Below are 16,638 nucleotides of genomic sequence, written 5' to 3'. Positions count from 1 at the left end.
TAGCCTCCTCAAACCCCTACCCGTAATCAGACAGAGACATACAGAACGCCACCCCTAAGTCATCAGGTTACAAACTAACTTCAAAAAAAGGAAAAAACTTTAATGCTTACCTCTAACCGTCACGATTGCTTCTTCCACAATCAATGTTGCTAACAGAGTCGACGACCTCTGTTCTTAGTAACAACACCTACTCTACTTTGATCGTCAACCAACAATGAGAAACGTGGATGGCGACGTTCGAATGCAAGGTGAAGGGGTTAGGGCATGGCTTGAGGGAGACGAAACATTTTGGAGCCAAACATGGAGATACTTGTTATGGAATGGGGTGACAGTCTGCAACGTTTTGAATCCACTCTGCCCATAAAACGACGCCGAATCATGTCTATCAGGACATTCACTCAAAACGGCATCGTTTTTCTTCTCTGCCAGCGTGACAGTTAACGTCCCACGTGAGCAGACGTTAGCCATGTTATCAAGCGAATTGACGGAAGGACGAACCTGATTCAGTCATGTATCTTTTGGGGACTCTTTTGATTAACTTTTTCTTTCGGAGACTAATATGGAGATTGGGGTATCTTTCAGGGATGAATTTGAGTATTAACTCTTAAAAGATTCTTTTTTAATATTTAGTACATTCACTAAGGTTTGAATTTGAGTGCGTATTACAGATTTCTATTTGAGCCAAGTTTCAACTGCAAATTCTAATCTTTGAACAATTGAGTATTTAAGTGAAATAAGTTAAACTAGTAATTTAATGATTTAATTAATTTAAATTAATTGAGTGATGAATTTATTGGTTCTTTTAAGTAAGTACATAAAGTTTAAATCTTCCGTGAGATGTACAAGATCCTAATTTTTTTTGGAACCTAATTATAATTTGAGTGGGCTTTAGCCCTTGGCTTCGCGAGACTTGGGTTTTCAGCAACATACCATATAATATACGAAACTTTTCAAGCGTGCCGTCGTACCGGTGTTTCAGTGATTTTTAACCATTGATCTTAATTATAAAAAATATATATAATATATATAATTAAGATCAACGGTTAAAAATTACTGATATACCAGTATGACGGTACACTTGAAAATCTTCCTATAATATAGGATGTTTACTGTTAATAAGGTTCTGTAAATCGGTTCAAACCGGCCAATCAAACCGATTGAACCATGAATCAATATAAAAAACAAATCAATCAGATACCAAAACAGCAAATTTTAAAAACCGCTTTTGAACTGTTGAACCGGTTGGAAACCGGTCGGTCGAACCAAACCGTGATCGGGCCGATTTTTGAATTTTGCAGAAACGCCGTTGTTTGGCTTTGAAGGGGAACCCCGAACCCGAACCCTAACTCCAACGCTAACCAAAACGCGCCTCTGCCTCTCTCACACTTAGCCACTGTCCAGAGCTCCTCTGAGCTCCTGCTCCTCCCTCACACTACAAGAAAACACGTCTATTGCCATGCTTTTAAAGCATGGCGAAAAGCTGAAAAAAGCGTGGCGATAGCTTTTCGCCACGCTTTTTGATCTACCGCCATGCTTTTTTCAGTCTTTTGCCACGTTTTTTTACAAATTGGCACTTTTAAAAGCGTGGCTGTAGGTGGGAGGTATGGCCACGCTTTTAAAGCGTGGCGATAGGTAGAGATATGGCCACGCTGTTAAAGCGTGGCCATAGGGCAGATATGGCCACACTTTTACAAGTGTGGCAGTAGATGAGATATGGCCATGCTTTTAAAGCGTGGCAAAAGGGGAGGTATGGCCACGCTTTTAAAGCGTGACGATAGGAAGAGATACGGCCACGCTTTTAAAGCGTGGCCATAGTAAGATATATAGCCACGCTTTAAAAGCGTGGCGAAAGCCTTGTTAAATTTAAAAAAAAAAATCTTTTCCTTACTTGATCTTCATTGCTACACAATATAAATTTTCAATCCTTTTTTATTACCAAACCTACAAATATAGTATGCAATTTTTATTACAAGACATATCAAACAATAATTAGTGACATATATAATTTACTATAATTGTTTTATACATTAAAAAAACTAATATTCAAATACAAAATAAATCTGAGTTTAAATTTCAAAACTAAAAACCGAAGAAAAATACAGAAACAATACAAGTTAGAACTGCTCATAATATATCAAATTACACTAATAGACATGCTCATCAGCCTAAATACTTAGTAAAAGATCAGAATCAACCTAAAATTGCTCCACTTTGTGCATTAAGTGTTCAAGTTATCCATTCCAATACTAGCCTGCAGCAAAATATCAAGAACAATAAAGCAACAGAAACTAAACTATGCTCACTGATTGGTAAATGCAAATCTAAAAGTACAATAACACGAAACTAAACTATGCTCAAAATACCAAACTAAAAGCAACAGACCTTCTGCAAATTTGATTTAACAAATGTTTCCCCAGATGGAGTTTTGTTCACTGATTCTGGAGGGAGATTAAGTTTTTGAACATCTTCAGGAGTCACCTTAAAATAGTAAATAAGAAGTGCTCAAAAGTCAAAACTGTTACCCCCCCCCCCCAAAATCAATGAACCCTAATGAATAAAAATAAATACAACAGGGGATAAAAAAACACTAAGTTGCTCGTGGTAGCAGCTAGAAACATGAAGAGTTAAGATTTACCAGGGTACAATAACATAAATTATAGGCCATCATAATAGATGGATATAGTGATGACAAGAGAGGGGGATAAAAAAAAGAGTGATAATTAGAGGAGACCATTACCAAGAATTGCCATCACAGTTCTGGAATCTAGAAGAAGAAAAATGGGAACAGTAAATTAACGCAGATATCATAAAAAGTAGAAAATGGAACAAATGAATAAAGAAAATCCAGATAAATTTAGCTATGCATTCTATCTAATATTGAGCATGAAGATAGAGTTACAGATAGTCCAAAGGATTGGATTCAGCATCTCTTCTGCTAGAATGTACGCATGATCGTGCAATTTCAAGCAAGAATTAAACTCCAAGATAATAGCTAAGCGAAAAAGGGGGCAATAAGTACACTAACTACACTAAATTGTTCAAAAACACAAACTACACTAACTCTATACAATTAATACACACACAAATTCTACCAAAAATAAAATAGTAAAAACAAATTAAAAATTTGTTTGTCAGGACTTAAATTAGAATTTTGCCTTCCAGCTGAAAAGAACTTATTCATTTTGGGTCATTTCAGTGGATCTACCTACCAATCTGATATTTAATTCAGCAACAAGGTAACAATTTGAGGGAAAATCTTTACGTTCACAACATACCAGTAGAATCAGTGACCTTTGGAGCAGAGAAGACTGACCAATCATAAACCAGCGCGAAAGAAGTACGGAAAGAACATAGGAGCAAAGCAGCACAGGTTGTTTCTAGTTTCCCCAAAATTATGGAAAATCAATAAGCTATTCCTATAACATAAATTATGGAAAATGCTTATGCTTGTTACTTCCTATACAAGCACTTGCTTACAATCTTCGATTGATTATTTACTGAAAACACAAATCTGCAAAAAACTACAGCATAATGTTATGATACAATCCTAGTATACTTCATAAAAACCTTTGAAAAATTGAGTTGAATAATTAACAACATCTGTGGATCAATGTATCTCTGGTACTAACATTACTTAATAAACTAAACAAAAAGCTAATTTTCCCCTGATTTAATACTGGTGGTAACTTCCTTCAGCAGCAGAAATTGAATAAAACCAAGGACAAACAAATATAATATATCCAAGAGTAATGTAAAAGAAACAGATAAATAATTAGAGTAATTGTAAAATTTATCAGCAAACTTTTGAACACGTCAAGAGTATTTGTTCTCATTCTACAGCATATTATGTATTCAGCATCCTTGTTAGCATGGAATTAATTTCACGAAAACGAGCAATTGAGAATATGCTCACCATCCATGTTTAAAATAGTATTAAAACATAGAAACTGCAGTACATCTTGAAACTAACTAATAAAATGAGAGCTGTTCGACTTGAAACAAAAAGGTCAATTGCTTTGCCCCCTCAATTTATAAATAAAAATAAGTATTTACAAACTGTTGAGGGGCATGGATATAAAACTAAAATTTGCTCTGCCACTATAAATAAACCCTCTATCAAGGTTAGTTATGCCTTTTACTAGTTAATTGCTACTCTTTCTTCTTGAACTCAATAACATGAACCATTTATTTAGCAACAGGAATTTGCAGAGACATAGTCCATTGAGTAATGAGCATAACAATAGTTTTTCGGTACTCCGCCACCATGCGTTTGACCTCATGAAAGTGGCTGCCCTGGAGTGAATCCGCTGCTAGGCCCCAGCTCAGGGGGTCAGAGGAAACACTTTGCTTGCCCGCCATCTTCCTTCCTAAACAATTCAGCTTAGTTATGAAATGTTTAAATAGAGAAACATTATTTGGTTGGTGAGTGAGTAGTGACTGCCGTGCACGAGGAGCAAGCTAAAACGAAACGAGTAAGTAGGAGATTACTTTCACAAATTTGCTGTTGAACAAGTCAGATAGAGTTGGAAATTATTCCTCACACTATATTTGATCATTTAAGTTTTTTGTTTAGTTACTCTACCTCAGAGACTAAGTCAATAAACTAGCTTGAAAAAGGTATGTAAATAACCTGAGAGATCATTTTAAAATTTGACAAATCGATAAAGAATAAACTGCAGGATAGCAAACCATAAGTTCTTTGTCATATATTCAGCGGTGTGTCGGGCCAAAGCATGACCAACCTAATTAAGAAGAAAAAACAGACAAATAAGCATAGATATCTTTCAGAAGAATTAATAAACCAAGAACCTCCTACAAATCTTAAACCGAAAAAACAATTAGTTAAACAAAGCACAATTATACCTCACGTCTAATTATAGTGGCAATCTCAGCATCACTTTTAAAATGCTCTAATAATCCGGTGTATACAACAATCTCACCACCAGGTAGCCAAAAGGCATTGACATCCGACTCATTGACAACAAACACCTCCCAATTCAATCCATCGAGATGCGAGGTAGCTGGCCCTTTCTTTCTACTTTGCTGGACCTAACTGTCATCAAGGATTTCATTTTCCTTGTGCCAACCACTCTCTGCCTTACAATAAGCACTAGCATTAGGTCAAAGATTTCAAGTCCTTGTCTAGTACCAATAATATAATAGCATAAATTTGAAGCAAAATATATTTTAATATAATAAATATCTCAAAAAGACTAAAGATCTTTCTGGCTTCTTGTATTTGTGTCTGATTACAAAGTCCATATTTACAATAAACAAAACCAAAACAACACAATAAACGAAACCAGCCAGCCTTAAACCAGGTAGCTCAGACTATACACTCAACATTAAGAAAGATAAGAACAACCCTAAATCAGGCAGCTCAGAAAATTCTAACCATAACCAAAACCAGCCCTTCTCACGTATCACATATGTACAAGTACAATTTACAACTTCAAGCAGATGAACACAAAGAGTGAGATTCCCACAAAATTTAAAACGATCACAGCAAAACAATACTTAAAATCTCGATTTAAGAAACATAATAAAAATAGTAACAAGTTATCATGGAAATGCTCTAACCTTACTTTCAGCTTTGACATCCATATTCGGCATAGCAGGCTCCCCAACCGGACCATTTCACCACAAAGAAATCACTCATTTAGATTTTTGAAGATTAAAAAATATGCAAATACTCATTGAAACCAAACCGTACCATCACTCCGATTGTTCACAACAGGTGATTCAGCAGCTAGGGTTCTTGAATTCGACCCCATCGGAGGTTTATCTGAACTCTTCATCACGCCGCGCTATGACTCAGTTTCGCAAGGCGATTCGCTAGCTCGTTCTTCTCCCTCTGACGCTTTTCCTTGTTGTCCTTGTTCGTTTTCACCTTCGCCGCCTTCTGAATCCTTCTCTTTCGGGAGAAGCTCCGGCGCTCCCTCCGTGCTTTCAACTCTCTCATTCCCCCTGAACTTCCACTTGAGGCGCTTTATCTGCAGCATCCTGTCGCTGTCGACGGAGAAAGAGAGCTTGGAGGAGGCAGAGTCGTTATCCCTGGAGGAGCCACAGTCGATTTGAATACGGCGGGTCTTTCCGCCGAAAATGGCGGTGGTGGAGTAAACGGTGTCGGCAAAGACATGTTCCTTCTTGAGGAGTAGGGAGTGGGGGTTGTTAGCGTAGAGAGCCTTGGACTTGGAGTAGGCGTCTTTGGGGGAATTGCCGAGGAGGAGAACGATGCGGTTGTGGACGACGAGAGCGAGGTAGAAGGAGGAGTGGGGTTCGGGGGAGAAGGAGGAAGAGAACTTGGCTTTGGAGAGGTTCCAGAAGACTCGCGTGGTGGAAGAGAGGATTTTGGATCCGTGCTTCTTCCAGAATATAAAGGGCTTTATAAGGAGGAGGGGAATCGAAGGGGTTGTGGTTGTGGACGTGGACGTGGAGGGAACGGCCTAAGATAGAGCGTGACCATGTTAGAGTCACGAGGCCCGTGTCGGTGTGGTACAGGTACGTGGTCAGGTTGGGGTTGGAGGGGCCTGGTGGCGCCGGTGGTGGAGGACAATTACGGCAGGTGTGGGATGGCCGAAAGCAGGAAAGGAATGGCGATGACATCAAAATGGCACAGCGAGGGCGGGGATCTGAGCTCTTCTCCTCAAATCCTCAAAATGGCGCAGCGAGGGGAGATTGCCATAAATCGATGAGAGTGACGGTGTAAGAGTTGAGAGTGAGAGAGTCTGGATGAGGGGTTATTGGGTTTGGGGCGGGTTATTAGGTTTTTTTTAAAACCTTTTGGCCACGCTTTTAAAGCGTGCCAAAAGAGCATCAGGATATGGCCATGCTTTAAAAGCGTGGTAAAAGAGCACCAGGATATGGCCACGCTTTATAAACGTTACTGTAGTGAAACCCTGCCACTCTTTCAAAACGTCCCTGTTTTTGTCTATGGCCACGCTTTTGAAGTGTGGCAAAAAAACGTGGCCGTATCTCTATTCAACTGCCAGCCTTACAAAAGCGTGGCCATTGACCCTTTTCGCCACGCTTTTGAAGCGTGGCGGAAAAAAACGTGGCTGAATCTATATTCAATCGCCACCCTCACAAAAAGCGTGGCCATTGACCACTTTTGGCCATGCTTTTAAAGCGTGGCAAAAAAAGCGTGGCCATAGGCCTTTTTTCTTGTAGTGTCACTTCCGTCCAGCCACAACTTGCTACCATCGCCGTCGCCACTTCTAACTTCGAACAACCACCGTCGCAACCTTCCAACTTCGAACAGCCACCGCCTGCTCCCTCACTTCCCCTCCATTATGTAGCAAACGTCACAAACTTCCTTCCCTCCATCCCGCAGCCACCGTTCGAACGTCGAAGCCTCCATCGCGTAGCCACTGTCCCGCCGCGCCAGCTCTCTTTCACCGCGTTCCAGTCCCTTCAGCGGCGTCAGCTCTGTTCCATCGCGCAGCCCTTCCCTTGAAGGTATTTTTTATTTTTGTAACTGTAATTGTGCTTTTAATTGTTAGTTAATCAGTTAATCTGTGATTTGATTATGATATTCTTGATTCTAACCTTGCTGCTGTTAATTTTTTTTTATTGTGTACCACTGTGTCTAATTATCTGTGTTGAGATTAATGGGTTGTTGTAAGCCTACAATATTGTTATTGAAAACATTGCAAATATTGAAAACATTGCTGATGGGCAATATCATGTGCAAACATTGTATGAATCGATCGGTGTTGCTGGTCAGATCATTCCTTGGAATTTCCCTCTTCTCATGTTTGCTTGGAAGGTTGGACTGGCATTGGCCTGTGGCAATACTATTGTTCTCAACCGCTGAGCAGAGACCATTGTCTGCTTTGTACGCCGCAAAATTATTTCATGAGGTGGACATATTCTCTGTTAATGGAACTATGCTTATTTGCTGGTTTGGAAGATATAAAGAGGCCTAGTTTAAACTAAAATAGCTTTGTCACTGGCCTATCATTTTCCTCTATGTATTCCTCATAATTGGATCGAGTCCTTTCAAGTTTTATTTGAGTGGATTATTTTTCCTTATTTAAACACAACTTTGTATGAACAATTTCAAGAGAGATAGAGTACTTAAGCTTTGGGTATTCACTATTGGACATTATGCTTGCAGTGCGCAAAGTACCATCAACTGATTCAGTTATTACAATCCTACTACCTTGTGAACCATAATTGACTCGCTTGGGATCTGGAATAACTGTATTTTTCAATTCGGTCTCCCCAAATATATACAGTGAACATTATTCCAGATTACATTTCACCAATTTAGCTCCCTTTCACCAATTAAGCTGATTCATTTTATTGATATCTTTATTACTAAAATAAATTTCTTCTGTAGTCAACTATAGATGCCAAGAATATACTGCAGCCCATGTCCCCTATAGTCTCATGAAATTCTATAACAAATTTCATTGCTATTAAATTTTCAATTTAATATTTAGTACTTGATTTTTACCCCATCTGATTATTGTTGCTGTGGGTTACATACAATTTTGTTTTATTTGTAAATATATACACTAATGTCCCTTGAGATATATTATATGATATTTAATATTCTTTGTAGTTTATATGACACTTATCTTCTTTGTAGTTTATATGACACTTTTTTTTTTTTATTTGATTTTTGAGTTTGTATTTGAATGAGAATATAACATTATGGAATATGTAGTACTTTTAATTTGGGTGATATTTTAAAATTTATATTAGACTATAATTATATTTTAATGTATTTATTTATATTTTATTTATTATTTTATTATAAAACAATTTTTTTGATTGAATTATGGTTGAATCAGTTGAACTAATAAACCAATAAACTAGTAATCAGAACGGTTCGATGACCGGTTCGGTTCTCAAAACCTAATAATACCCAAAAAAAACAAAGTTTACTGCATAGCCCCCTCGAACTTGGCAAAGTTTTCTTCGGCTCGCCTCTGCCGCTTCCTCCTCCCTCGTGCTTGAGCTTGTGCTTGTGCTTCTGCTCTACCTCTGTCTCCTCTGGTATGGGCATCTTCTAATATGCTTCCTTACTTTTTTACTCTGGACCTTGTTACTTTTTTATTATCAAAAGTAGTAATTACCCTAATTTTATAAATTTTGGTATGATTGATTGTTAAACTTAGATTTGAGGCTCAAAGTTGATTATTTAGAATTTTTATTATCCGGTGAATTCCTGTTCAGTCATTCGATAGCATGATTGGTTTGATATTCAGATTACCATCGTTCTCAAGCAGATTACCATGGATGTTGACGCCATTGGAGAGCATGCTGAGAAGCTCAAGGCCGTTCGAATTGACGATGACAATGATGATGATAATGCTGTTGATGAAGACATTGTTCTAGACGAATACGAAGATGATGACGACGATGACGAAGAAGAAGAAGAAGCTGTCACTCTTGGGTTCGTTGAGAAGCCCAAAAATGAATGGTCTCTTGAGCGCCAATTTTTCCCGAGCAAAGCTGGTGGAGTACCGGTACTCCCACTATGCTTCTGTGTTTGTGCCTCTTATTGAATGAAAGTAAAACCTGGCTGTTATATAAAAACAAGGAAAGTTTCAATTTTTTATGTTGGTGTGTTCTTTGTGAACTGTGAATATTGTTGTAGGCTTGGCTTGATCCTGTGGATATACCATCAGGGAGGTCATCAATTTGTGACATTTGTGGCGAGCCTTTACAATTCCTGGTTCAGGTATCATTGTATCCATCACTGTTGCTATACCTTCCTAATAATGGCATGGTTTGTAATTTACACGATATTCATTCAAAGATGTGAGCGAAATTTCAAGTTAGGAGAATTATTAGCTACACCAATTAGGAGGATATATCATTTTTCTTCTACCCAGCTAAGGGATTAGTGGAATCCTTGAAATGATAGGTTTATGCACCTACTAAGAAGGAAAGTGCATTTCACCGGATGCTGTTTGTTTTCATGTGCCGTTCGATGAAATGTCTTCTCAGGGATCAGCATGAACAGTGGCAACGCGATCCAGAGAAGCCATCTAGAAGGTTGGTAATGTCTGACAAGAAAGAAAGTTTTGTTTTCATTTTTGTTTGATTCCTTTGGCCGAATTCTGATTCTGTAATGATTTATTGAAGTGTGAAGGTTTTCCGTTGTCAGTTACCTCGCTTTAATCCTTTTTACTCGAGTGAACCCCCTAAGAATGATGGGAATTACAAACCTTCTGGCAGTGGAGGTCAGTTTATCATCATTTTATTTTGGGTTATTTGTTGGGTATCATACACATATATAAATGTATATGCTATTGCAATTTGATTCATTTTTACAAGTTTGTGTGATTTTGTATCTTGGGAAAATGGTATTGATGATTATCAGATGGTCTCTGCTTCTGTGTGAGTGTGGTTTCTGTTCTGTTATTCAATTGCTAGTTTTCTTAGTTGTATCCGTTGATTTATGAATTTTTTTTAACTGGTGATTATTTCCTTATGAGGAGTAGCATTCTAGAGTTATTGCACAAGTTATAGAGTTCATGAGTACATGCAATCCATCTTTTTGGTTTTGTGGCACTATGCTTTTGCTACATTTCAATCTCAAACTTAATTTGATACCCTGAACAAGCTGCTCGTACATTGTATTTTTATTGTTGCTATACTGTGCATTATTTCTACTATTATTTTTGCTTTGTATATATGACTAATATATGACCTGCTTTCATATTAAGATCGGTGTATTAGTACTTCTATTGATTAGGCACATCTTATTAAAAGATGGGAATCTTTTTTTCTTTTAGCTGCTTTTTGCAATTGGTGTGGAACATGGAAAGGAGATAAACTCTGCAGTAGTTGCAGACAAGTGCAGTACTGCTCTGAGAAACACCAGGTAGCCGAATTGTTTAAATGTTTCATTTAGTCTTCTTTCCACAAATTTTATCCTATAAAATTCCTTTCCACTTTCAATTTGCAGGTAATGAGTTGGCGCTCAGGTCATAAAATTGCTTGCCAGCAGATGAAAGTTTCTTCAGCTATTGGTGAATCCAATAAAAGTGGAGCCACTTCATTGGATTCTCATAAAGGTCACAGTTGTTTAAGACTTGTATAAGTCAAGAGTCACATAGGTTAATCTAAAATTTAAGGCTTCCTAGCATAATGTTCATTACATCCGATATCTTACCATACAGTTGGAAGCAAGAATGTGTGGCCTGAATTTGAAATCATCATTGAACATGAAAGTGAATATAACACAGACATTCCTGAGGATAATGCCTTATCTAATTCCTTGATCTCGAAGAACAAGATTGATGACACAATGAATTCACTTATGGATAGTTTTCAGGTATTATCGGTAGTTGTTTTCATCACTGAAGTGATGTTGCTTATTGTTTAAGCATATTATTTGCTAATGATATTATTTACAAACAGGGTGATGATGACAAAAAGTGTTGGGTTTACTTCCAAGAACGCATTGCCAAGGCCCCTGAACAAGTGTTGAGGTGATTATTATTATTAAGCTATTTAGAGTGCTTTAACCAAATTGAAGAACTTCTTTTAGCGTCCTTACGATGGTAGTTATTTGCTAACAATGTTCCATAGTCAGATTTTCTTGCCTAATGGATAAACAAATTCAAAATAACCAAATTGATTGAACTGATTTCAAGATATATTTCCATTCAATTGACCGATACAAACTTATGGTAAATGCAGGTACTATAGGGATACAAATGCGAAGCCAATATGGCCTGTTTCGAGTGGTCGGCCATCCAATGCTGATATCCCTAAATGCAGTTACTGTGGTGGACCAAGGTGTCATGAATTTCAGGTAGGTAGTTATGTGAGATTTTTTGCTCGAGAGGTTCTTCATCGTTCTACTACATTATACTATTTCTTTTTTGAGGTATCGATGTTACTTTTAGAGTTTTAGTTAATAAGCTGTTATTGTTGGTGGTGCCAGATTTTACCACAGCTGCTATATTACTTCGGGGTAGACAATGAAGCGGACTCTTTGGACTGGGCTTCAATTGTGGTGTATGCATGTGAAGCTTCTTGCGAGGCAGGTTTGACTTACAAAGACGAGTATGCTTTTGTTCAACTTTTTTCACCTTCCCATAATGCGATACACTGAAATTTTGACCTTGCCCTTGTATTCAAAATTTAAGAACTTTTTTTGTTAAGACGTTTTAGATTTGGGAGAATAGGAACATATGTATTTACCTCAGTCTTCAACTTTGAGGATCATGACTGGTTATTGTGTAATTTATAGGCTTTTGTTGAAAATTTTTTCTTTCATTAGAAATAGGCTATTTTTTGTACATTTGTGTAATTTTTGGAGTTCCTACTATATATAATATATTATTTTTTTCGGGGGAATATTTGCTCGTCATACATTAATGGTTTAGTCGCTAACGCATTAAAAGTGTCCAAAACTCAATCAAAAGTTCAAAACTAAATCAAAAGAAGGGAAGATGATTACATTGTTGAATAGAAGCAGCTTTACATATAATAGAACTTCATTAAGTTGATGTAGACGGAATATGATAACATTTTTTGTACAAGATAACACGAAATGAATAATATTATATTTCTCTCAAACAAGCTTTGTACCAATTAACAGTAGACTTGTTTTCTAAGAGGAAAACCTACAGGAAGCGAAGTTAGAAAATTGAATTTAACACAGCTCCAATTAAATTAAATCATCCCAAAAGCACCAAAATGTTAAGTAACTATATAGTGGATTAACAAATCAATGCTAAAAAAGTGATCAAAGGTCTAGATGCTTAGTAGCTATAGCTCAGGATTTCGATCAGAAAGAGGAAAGAATTGCAAGAGCGAATCCTTGAGAAGCTGAATCAAAGAACTAAAATCCTTGCTACCCAATTCAAGACAATCTCTTATTAATCCACCTTCCACCACCTCTTTTTGCACCGTCTCCACCACTTCTCTCAACACACCCTGCAACAATGATAACCTTTATGTCACTCAAATACAGCTTAATACAAAATTAACGGAATCAAATTAGATAAATCAAAGAAATGACGACGTTTCATACCGATTCGCTAAACGCTTTAAGCAGCTTGGCGGAGAGAGATTTAGAGACAGTGAATACATTTTGGTAATTTCGGGCAACCCAGGCAGACCTTTCGGCGGCCGACTCCAAGCGAGTCAACTCACTGAGTCCCGTCATCAACTCGTTCAAGTCCGAAACAGCGCCATATAATTCCGCGGGCGCGAGGGGCAGGCTCCTCCAATTCCACGCGTAGTCCCATGCGGCACCCAACGCCATCCTCCAGAATCCAAGGCCCAGCCCTCCATCAAGCTTCTGAGATAGTGCCCGGACACGTTGAGCTCCGGAGACGTCGCCGCGATTGGCGCGGAGGTCGGCGACACTGTGGAGTAGGGACCTGGAGAGGGAGAGAAGGCGCTGGAAGCGGAAGAAGGGAGCGAAGGAGAGGGATTGGGAGGGAGAGGGCGTTGCTGCGATCAGAAGGAAAGCGGTGAGGAAGAGAACAGCGGTTCTCATCGGTGCAGTTTTATTTGGGAGAAAGAAAGCGCGCTGCTTCGTTGCGATTATTGTTGGAGCTGAAGGATCTTCACGGGTCGGGTCGTCGTGGTTGTTGGACAAAAATATTTTCTAAAAATAACAGCTTTTTGTGGGCCTCCGCCCTAGTTTCCTATGACAAAAAGGGAGTAAATTCCTAAAGTGATCCTTCATATTAGGTCTGTGCACTAATGTTATCTTTCAGTTTTCAATTGCACTAAATATATCTTTCAGCTTGAGCTCCGGGCTACATATAGGTCTTTTTATCTAATTCCGGCATGAGTTAGCAGGCGGAGCACTGATCTGGAGCACCCACTTTTACGTAGGACGTCTGAAATGGCTAGCTAATGTGGAATACGTTCCAAAATTTTTCAATGCCGTCCTTGACACCAATCATAAACCCTAAACATAGTTCTTCTTCTTCTTTCTCTTCTTCTTCCTCTTCTTGCTATTGCTATTGCGCCCATGAGTGACAATCACGTTTCAGGAAGGTCGAATCGCTCCTCTACAACGGAAAAGTGGACAAGGAACAATGTGCGAAGCAAGCATGGACTAGTTCCGGAGTGGTGCGGATGTGGGTGTCGGCCGGTCCTTAGGTGGTCAGGGATAAAGACGCATCCTATAAGCCGTTCTTCGGATGTCCAAATTATAATGTGAGTACGTTAACTTTTTGAAATTTTAAATATTATTGATTTGAGGTAGATGTTTGTTAAACTTGATGTATATTTGCAGACTAGTAGAAAGAATTAGTGCGGGTTATTTGTCTGGGCAGATTCTGTACAAGATGAGGTGCTGATGAAATTTGATAAAGAAAATGAGAATGGTGAGATGAAGATGAACATTGCATGGAAGGTGGGTAAACTGGAAGCAAATGTAAAAAATGTAAAAGTGATGATCCAAGTGCTTGGTTTAGTATTTTTCATAGTATTTGTGTTTGTGTTAATGTTGGTGTTAAAGGTTTGAATAGAATCAGTCCTGCAATGCAAAATCATGATGCTAAGGTAATCCATTTTATAAACATTGTAATTGATATAAGGTGGGTTTTGATTTATGAAATGATTGTGCTCTTTCGTAGCTTGTTTGTGTGGTTTTGTTTTTGTAAATGTAATTAAAGACACAATTATCAAATGGATAAGCAACAATAACAATAGCTAACATAAAATATCATTCATAACTGATCCAAAATAACATTAGTTCATCTAAAGTTCTGCAATAATGCAGTGATGACAATAACAATAAAAAAGAAACTTAGCATTGTTTTAGCTATTTTTCGGTAACCTAATTACCATAACATAGTTGCAAAGAAGTCTATAAATCACCATGAATGGTGCGAGAAATTGGCTCGGAACTTTTCGCACAGATCGACCGACAAGTATACCGAGTCATCCAAGTAATACCTCAGGTGAGTGAGGGTCGAATCCCACAGAGATTGTCGGATTGAGCGAGTAATGGCAATCTTGCGGATCTCAGTCAGGCAATTAGAGAAATTGGTTGTTGTAAAAAACTCATAAACAAGATAGTAAATAAACGAATACGAGATTGAGGTGAAACCAGTGATCGGAAGTCAGTTAAGGCTTCGGAGATGCTTTATCTTTCTGGATTAACTTTTCTTATTGTCTACTTCAATAACGCTTGATTCATTCAATGGCAGCCGTAAGTGATTAACTCATGTCCTCTCATCAAGTTAATCTCCTCTACTATAGCAATTTACCAGGCGAGTGACTTATGTCCTCTCATCAAGTCACCCATGGCTTCTCATTATAGCAAAAGATGAAGCTCTAAGCAATCCACTCCCTTTAGCGATCCTACTCAAAACGCCACAGACAAGGTCGGATCTTCTAGATCAGAGAATGCTGCTTTTCTTACTCTAGCCTTAGTGCCACAGAGACCTCACCAACCCACGGTTAACGGGATTTCACGTCACGTATCCAAAGCTAACCCAGGCACTCTCTTGGAATCCGCAATGTATTCTCTAGCCTTAGCTCTATGCTATCCGGGTCAGGACTCGCACGAAACCCATGTAGAATAAGGATGATTGTCATGGTTCATTCTCAATTCATAAGATGAAGAACGAGAATACATAAGAGAATAGAATTAGACATATTGAAATAGAAACAGTAATATTATTAATCCATGAGAATCAGCAAAGCTCCTAACCCTAACTTAGGAGGTTTAGTTGCTCATAGCTTACAGAAAATCATATCAAAAGTTCGAATGTGCTAAGAGTCTCTTTAGAAGATAATGAATTTCTTCTTTAAATACTAATCTAATAACTAAAGATTACAGAAATAAGACAGACTAGACTCTTAATGCAAAAATCAACTTCTGGGGTCTACTTTGTGAGTGTTTGGGCTGAGATTTGAGTGATTCCATGTGCTTAGGCTCCCCTTGGGGCGTTGGACGCTGAGCTTGCTCCTTTTGAGCCGTCCAACTCGATTTGCTCCCTTTGGGGCGTTCAACTCTAGACAAGGGGTAAGGTAGGCGTTCAACGCCCACTTTGGACCATCATTTCCAGAGCAAAGTATGGACTATTATATATTGGTGGAAATCCATGGATGTTAGCTTTCTAACGCTATTGAGAACGCTCCATTTGGACCTCTGTAGCTTCAGAAATGCTCGTTTGAGTGCACGGAGGTCAGAATCCGACAACATCTGCAGTCCTTTCTCAGCCTTTGAATCAGACTTTTCCAGAAATTGCTAGAATCACCCAAAAATCACCTAAAATCATAAGAAAACCACAAAAACTCAAAGTAGCATCCAAAAAGTAAATTTAACACTAAAACTTACTAAAACTTAACAAAACATAACAAAAAACATAAGGAAAATAGTGCTGAAAAGTGTATAAAATATCCGCTCATCAATGAACAAACCAAAAATAAATAGAACATTGTCATAATTATTTCACAAAACAACACAAATTTTCAGACTGATATCCTAATCCTATGGACATTAATCACTTCTTTCTTGGGGCTTTGAATCCTGCGGTGGGCACAAAGTTGAGGAAGCCTGCCAACCATGATGCAGTGGCTTCACTAGCTTCCTGCATTGGATTCAATGGTGCAGACCCTGTTGGAAGAGGTGACCTTTGGTGCACGAAATTGTGATCATCAATGGCGCCAACATCTTGGTATGCACAATTGTAA

General features: G+C 38.2%; 2 protein-coding genes and 3 long non-coding RNA genes across 6 annotated transcripts; 2 read left to right on the top strand and 3 right to left on the bottom strand.

Moving 5' to 3' along the window:
- Positions 1-1,976: 1,976 nt before the first annotated feature.
- LOC140176359 (uncharacterized) lies at positions 1,977-2,859 on the bottom strand. Its single transcript, XR_011867567.1, has 3 exons — positions 2,738-2,859; positions 2,383-2,478; positions 1,977-2,251 (listed from the first exon to the last, which is right to left on the bottom strand). It is a non-coding gene; the product is annotated as an uncharacterized lncRNA (long non-coding RNA).
- A 1,020-nt stretch (positions 2,860-3,879) lies between these two features.
- Positions 3,880-7,360, bottom strand: LOC112721380 (uncharacterized). The gene is made up of 4 exons (XR_003812258.2): positions 7,304-7,360; positions 5,581-6,446; positions 4,864-5,093; positions 3,880-4,742 (listed from the first exon to the last, which is right to left on the bottom strand). It is a non-coding gene; the product is annotated as an uncharacterized lncRNA (long non-coding RNA).
- Positions 7,361-8,670: 1,310 nt separating this feature from the next.
- On the top strand, positions 8,671-12,327 carry LOC112721286 (uncharacterized). 2 transcript variants are annotated; one of them, XM_025772355.2, is made up of 11 exons: positions 8,671-9,006; positions 9,240-9,479; positions 9,611-9,694; positions 9,881-10,011; positions 10,102-10,199; positions 10,755-10,843; positions 10,928-11,036; positions 11,142-11,296; positions 11,383-11,453; positions 11,665-11,779; positions 11,912-12,327. In XM_025772355.2, exons 2-11 carry the CDS (start codon positions 9,246-9,248, stop codon positions 12,080-12,082), a joined length of 1,257 nt encoding a protein of 418 aa, XP_025628140.1. In that variant the 5' UTR covers positions 8,671-9,006; positions 9,240-9,245; the 3' UTR covers positions 12,083-12,327. The 2 variants fall into 2 exon arrangements, with proteins under 2 accessions (XP_025628140.1, XP_025628141.1); XM_025772356.3 differs by having other exon boundaries at positions 8,878-9,006; positions 9,219-9,479.
- Positions 12,328-12,449: 122 nt separating this feature from the next.
- LOC112721287 (uncharacterized) lies at positions 12,450-13,492 on the bottom strand. The gene is made up of 2 exons (XM_025772357.3): positions 13,007-13,492; positions 12,450-12,909 (listed from the first exon to the last, which is right to left on the bottom strand). Exons 1-2 carry the CDS (start codon positions 13,475-13,477, stop codon positions 12,742-12,744), a joined length of 639 nt encoding a protein of 212 aa, XP_025628142.1. The 5' UTR covers positions 13,478-13,492; the 3' UTR covers positions 12,450-12,741.
- LOC140176358 (uncharacterized) lies at positions 13,052-14,569 on the top strand. Its single transcript, XR_011867566.1, has 2 exons — positions 13,052-14,148; positions 14,228-14,569. It is a non-coding gene; the product is annotated as an uncharacterized lncRNA (long non-coding RNA).
- The last annotated feature ends 2,069 nt before the right edge of the window (positions 14,570-16,638 follow it).

This window comes from Arachis hypogaea, chromosome 11, assembly GCF_003086295.3.
Source record: "Arachis hypogaea cultivar Tifrunner chromosome 11, arahy.Tifrunner.gnm2.J5K5, whole genome shotgun sequence".
NCBI lineage: Eukaryota > Viridiplantae > Streptophyta > Magnoliopsida > Fabales > Fabaceae > Arachis > Arachis hypogaea.
This window is presented reverse-complemented; position numbering and strand designations above follow the sequence as displayed.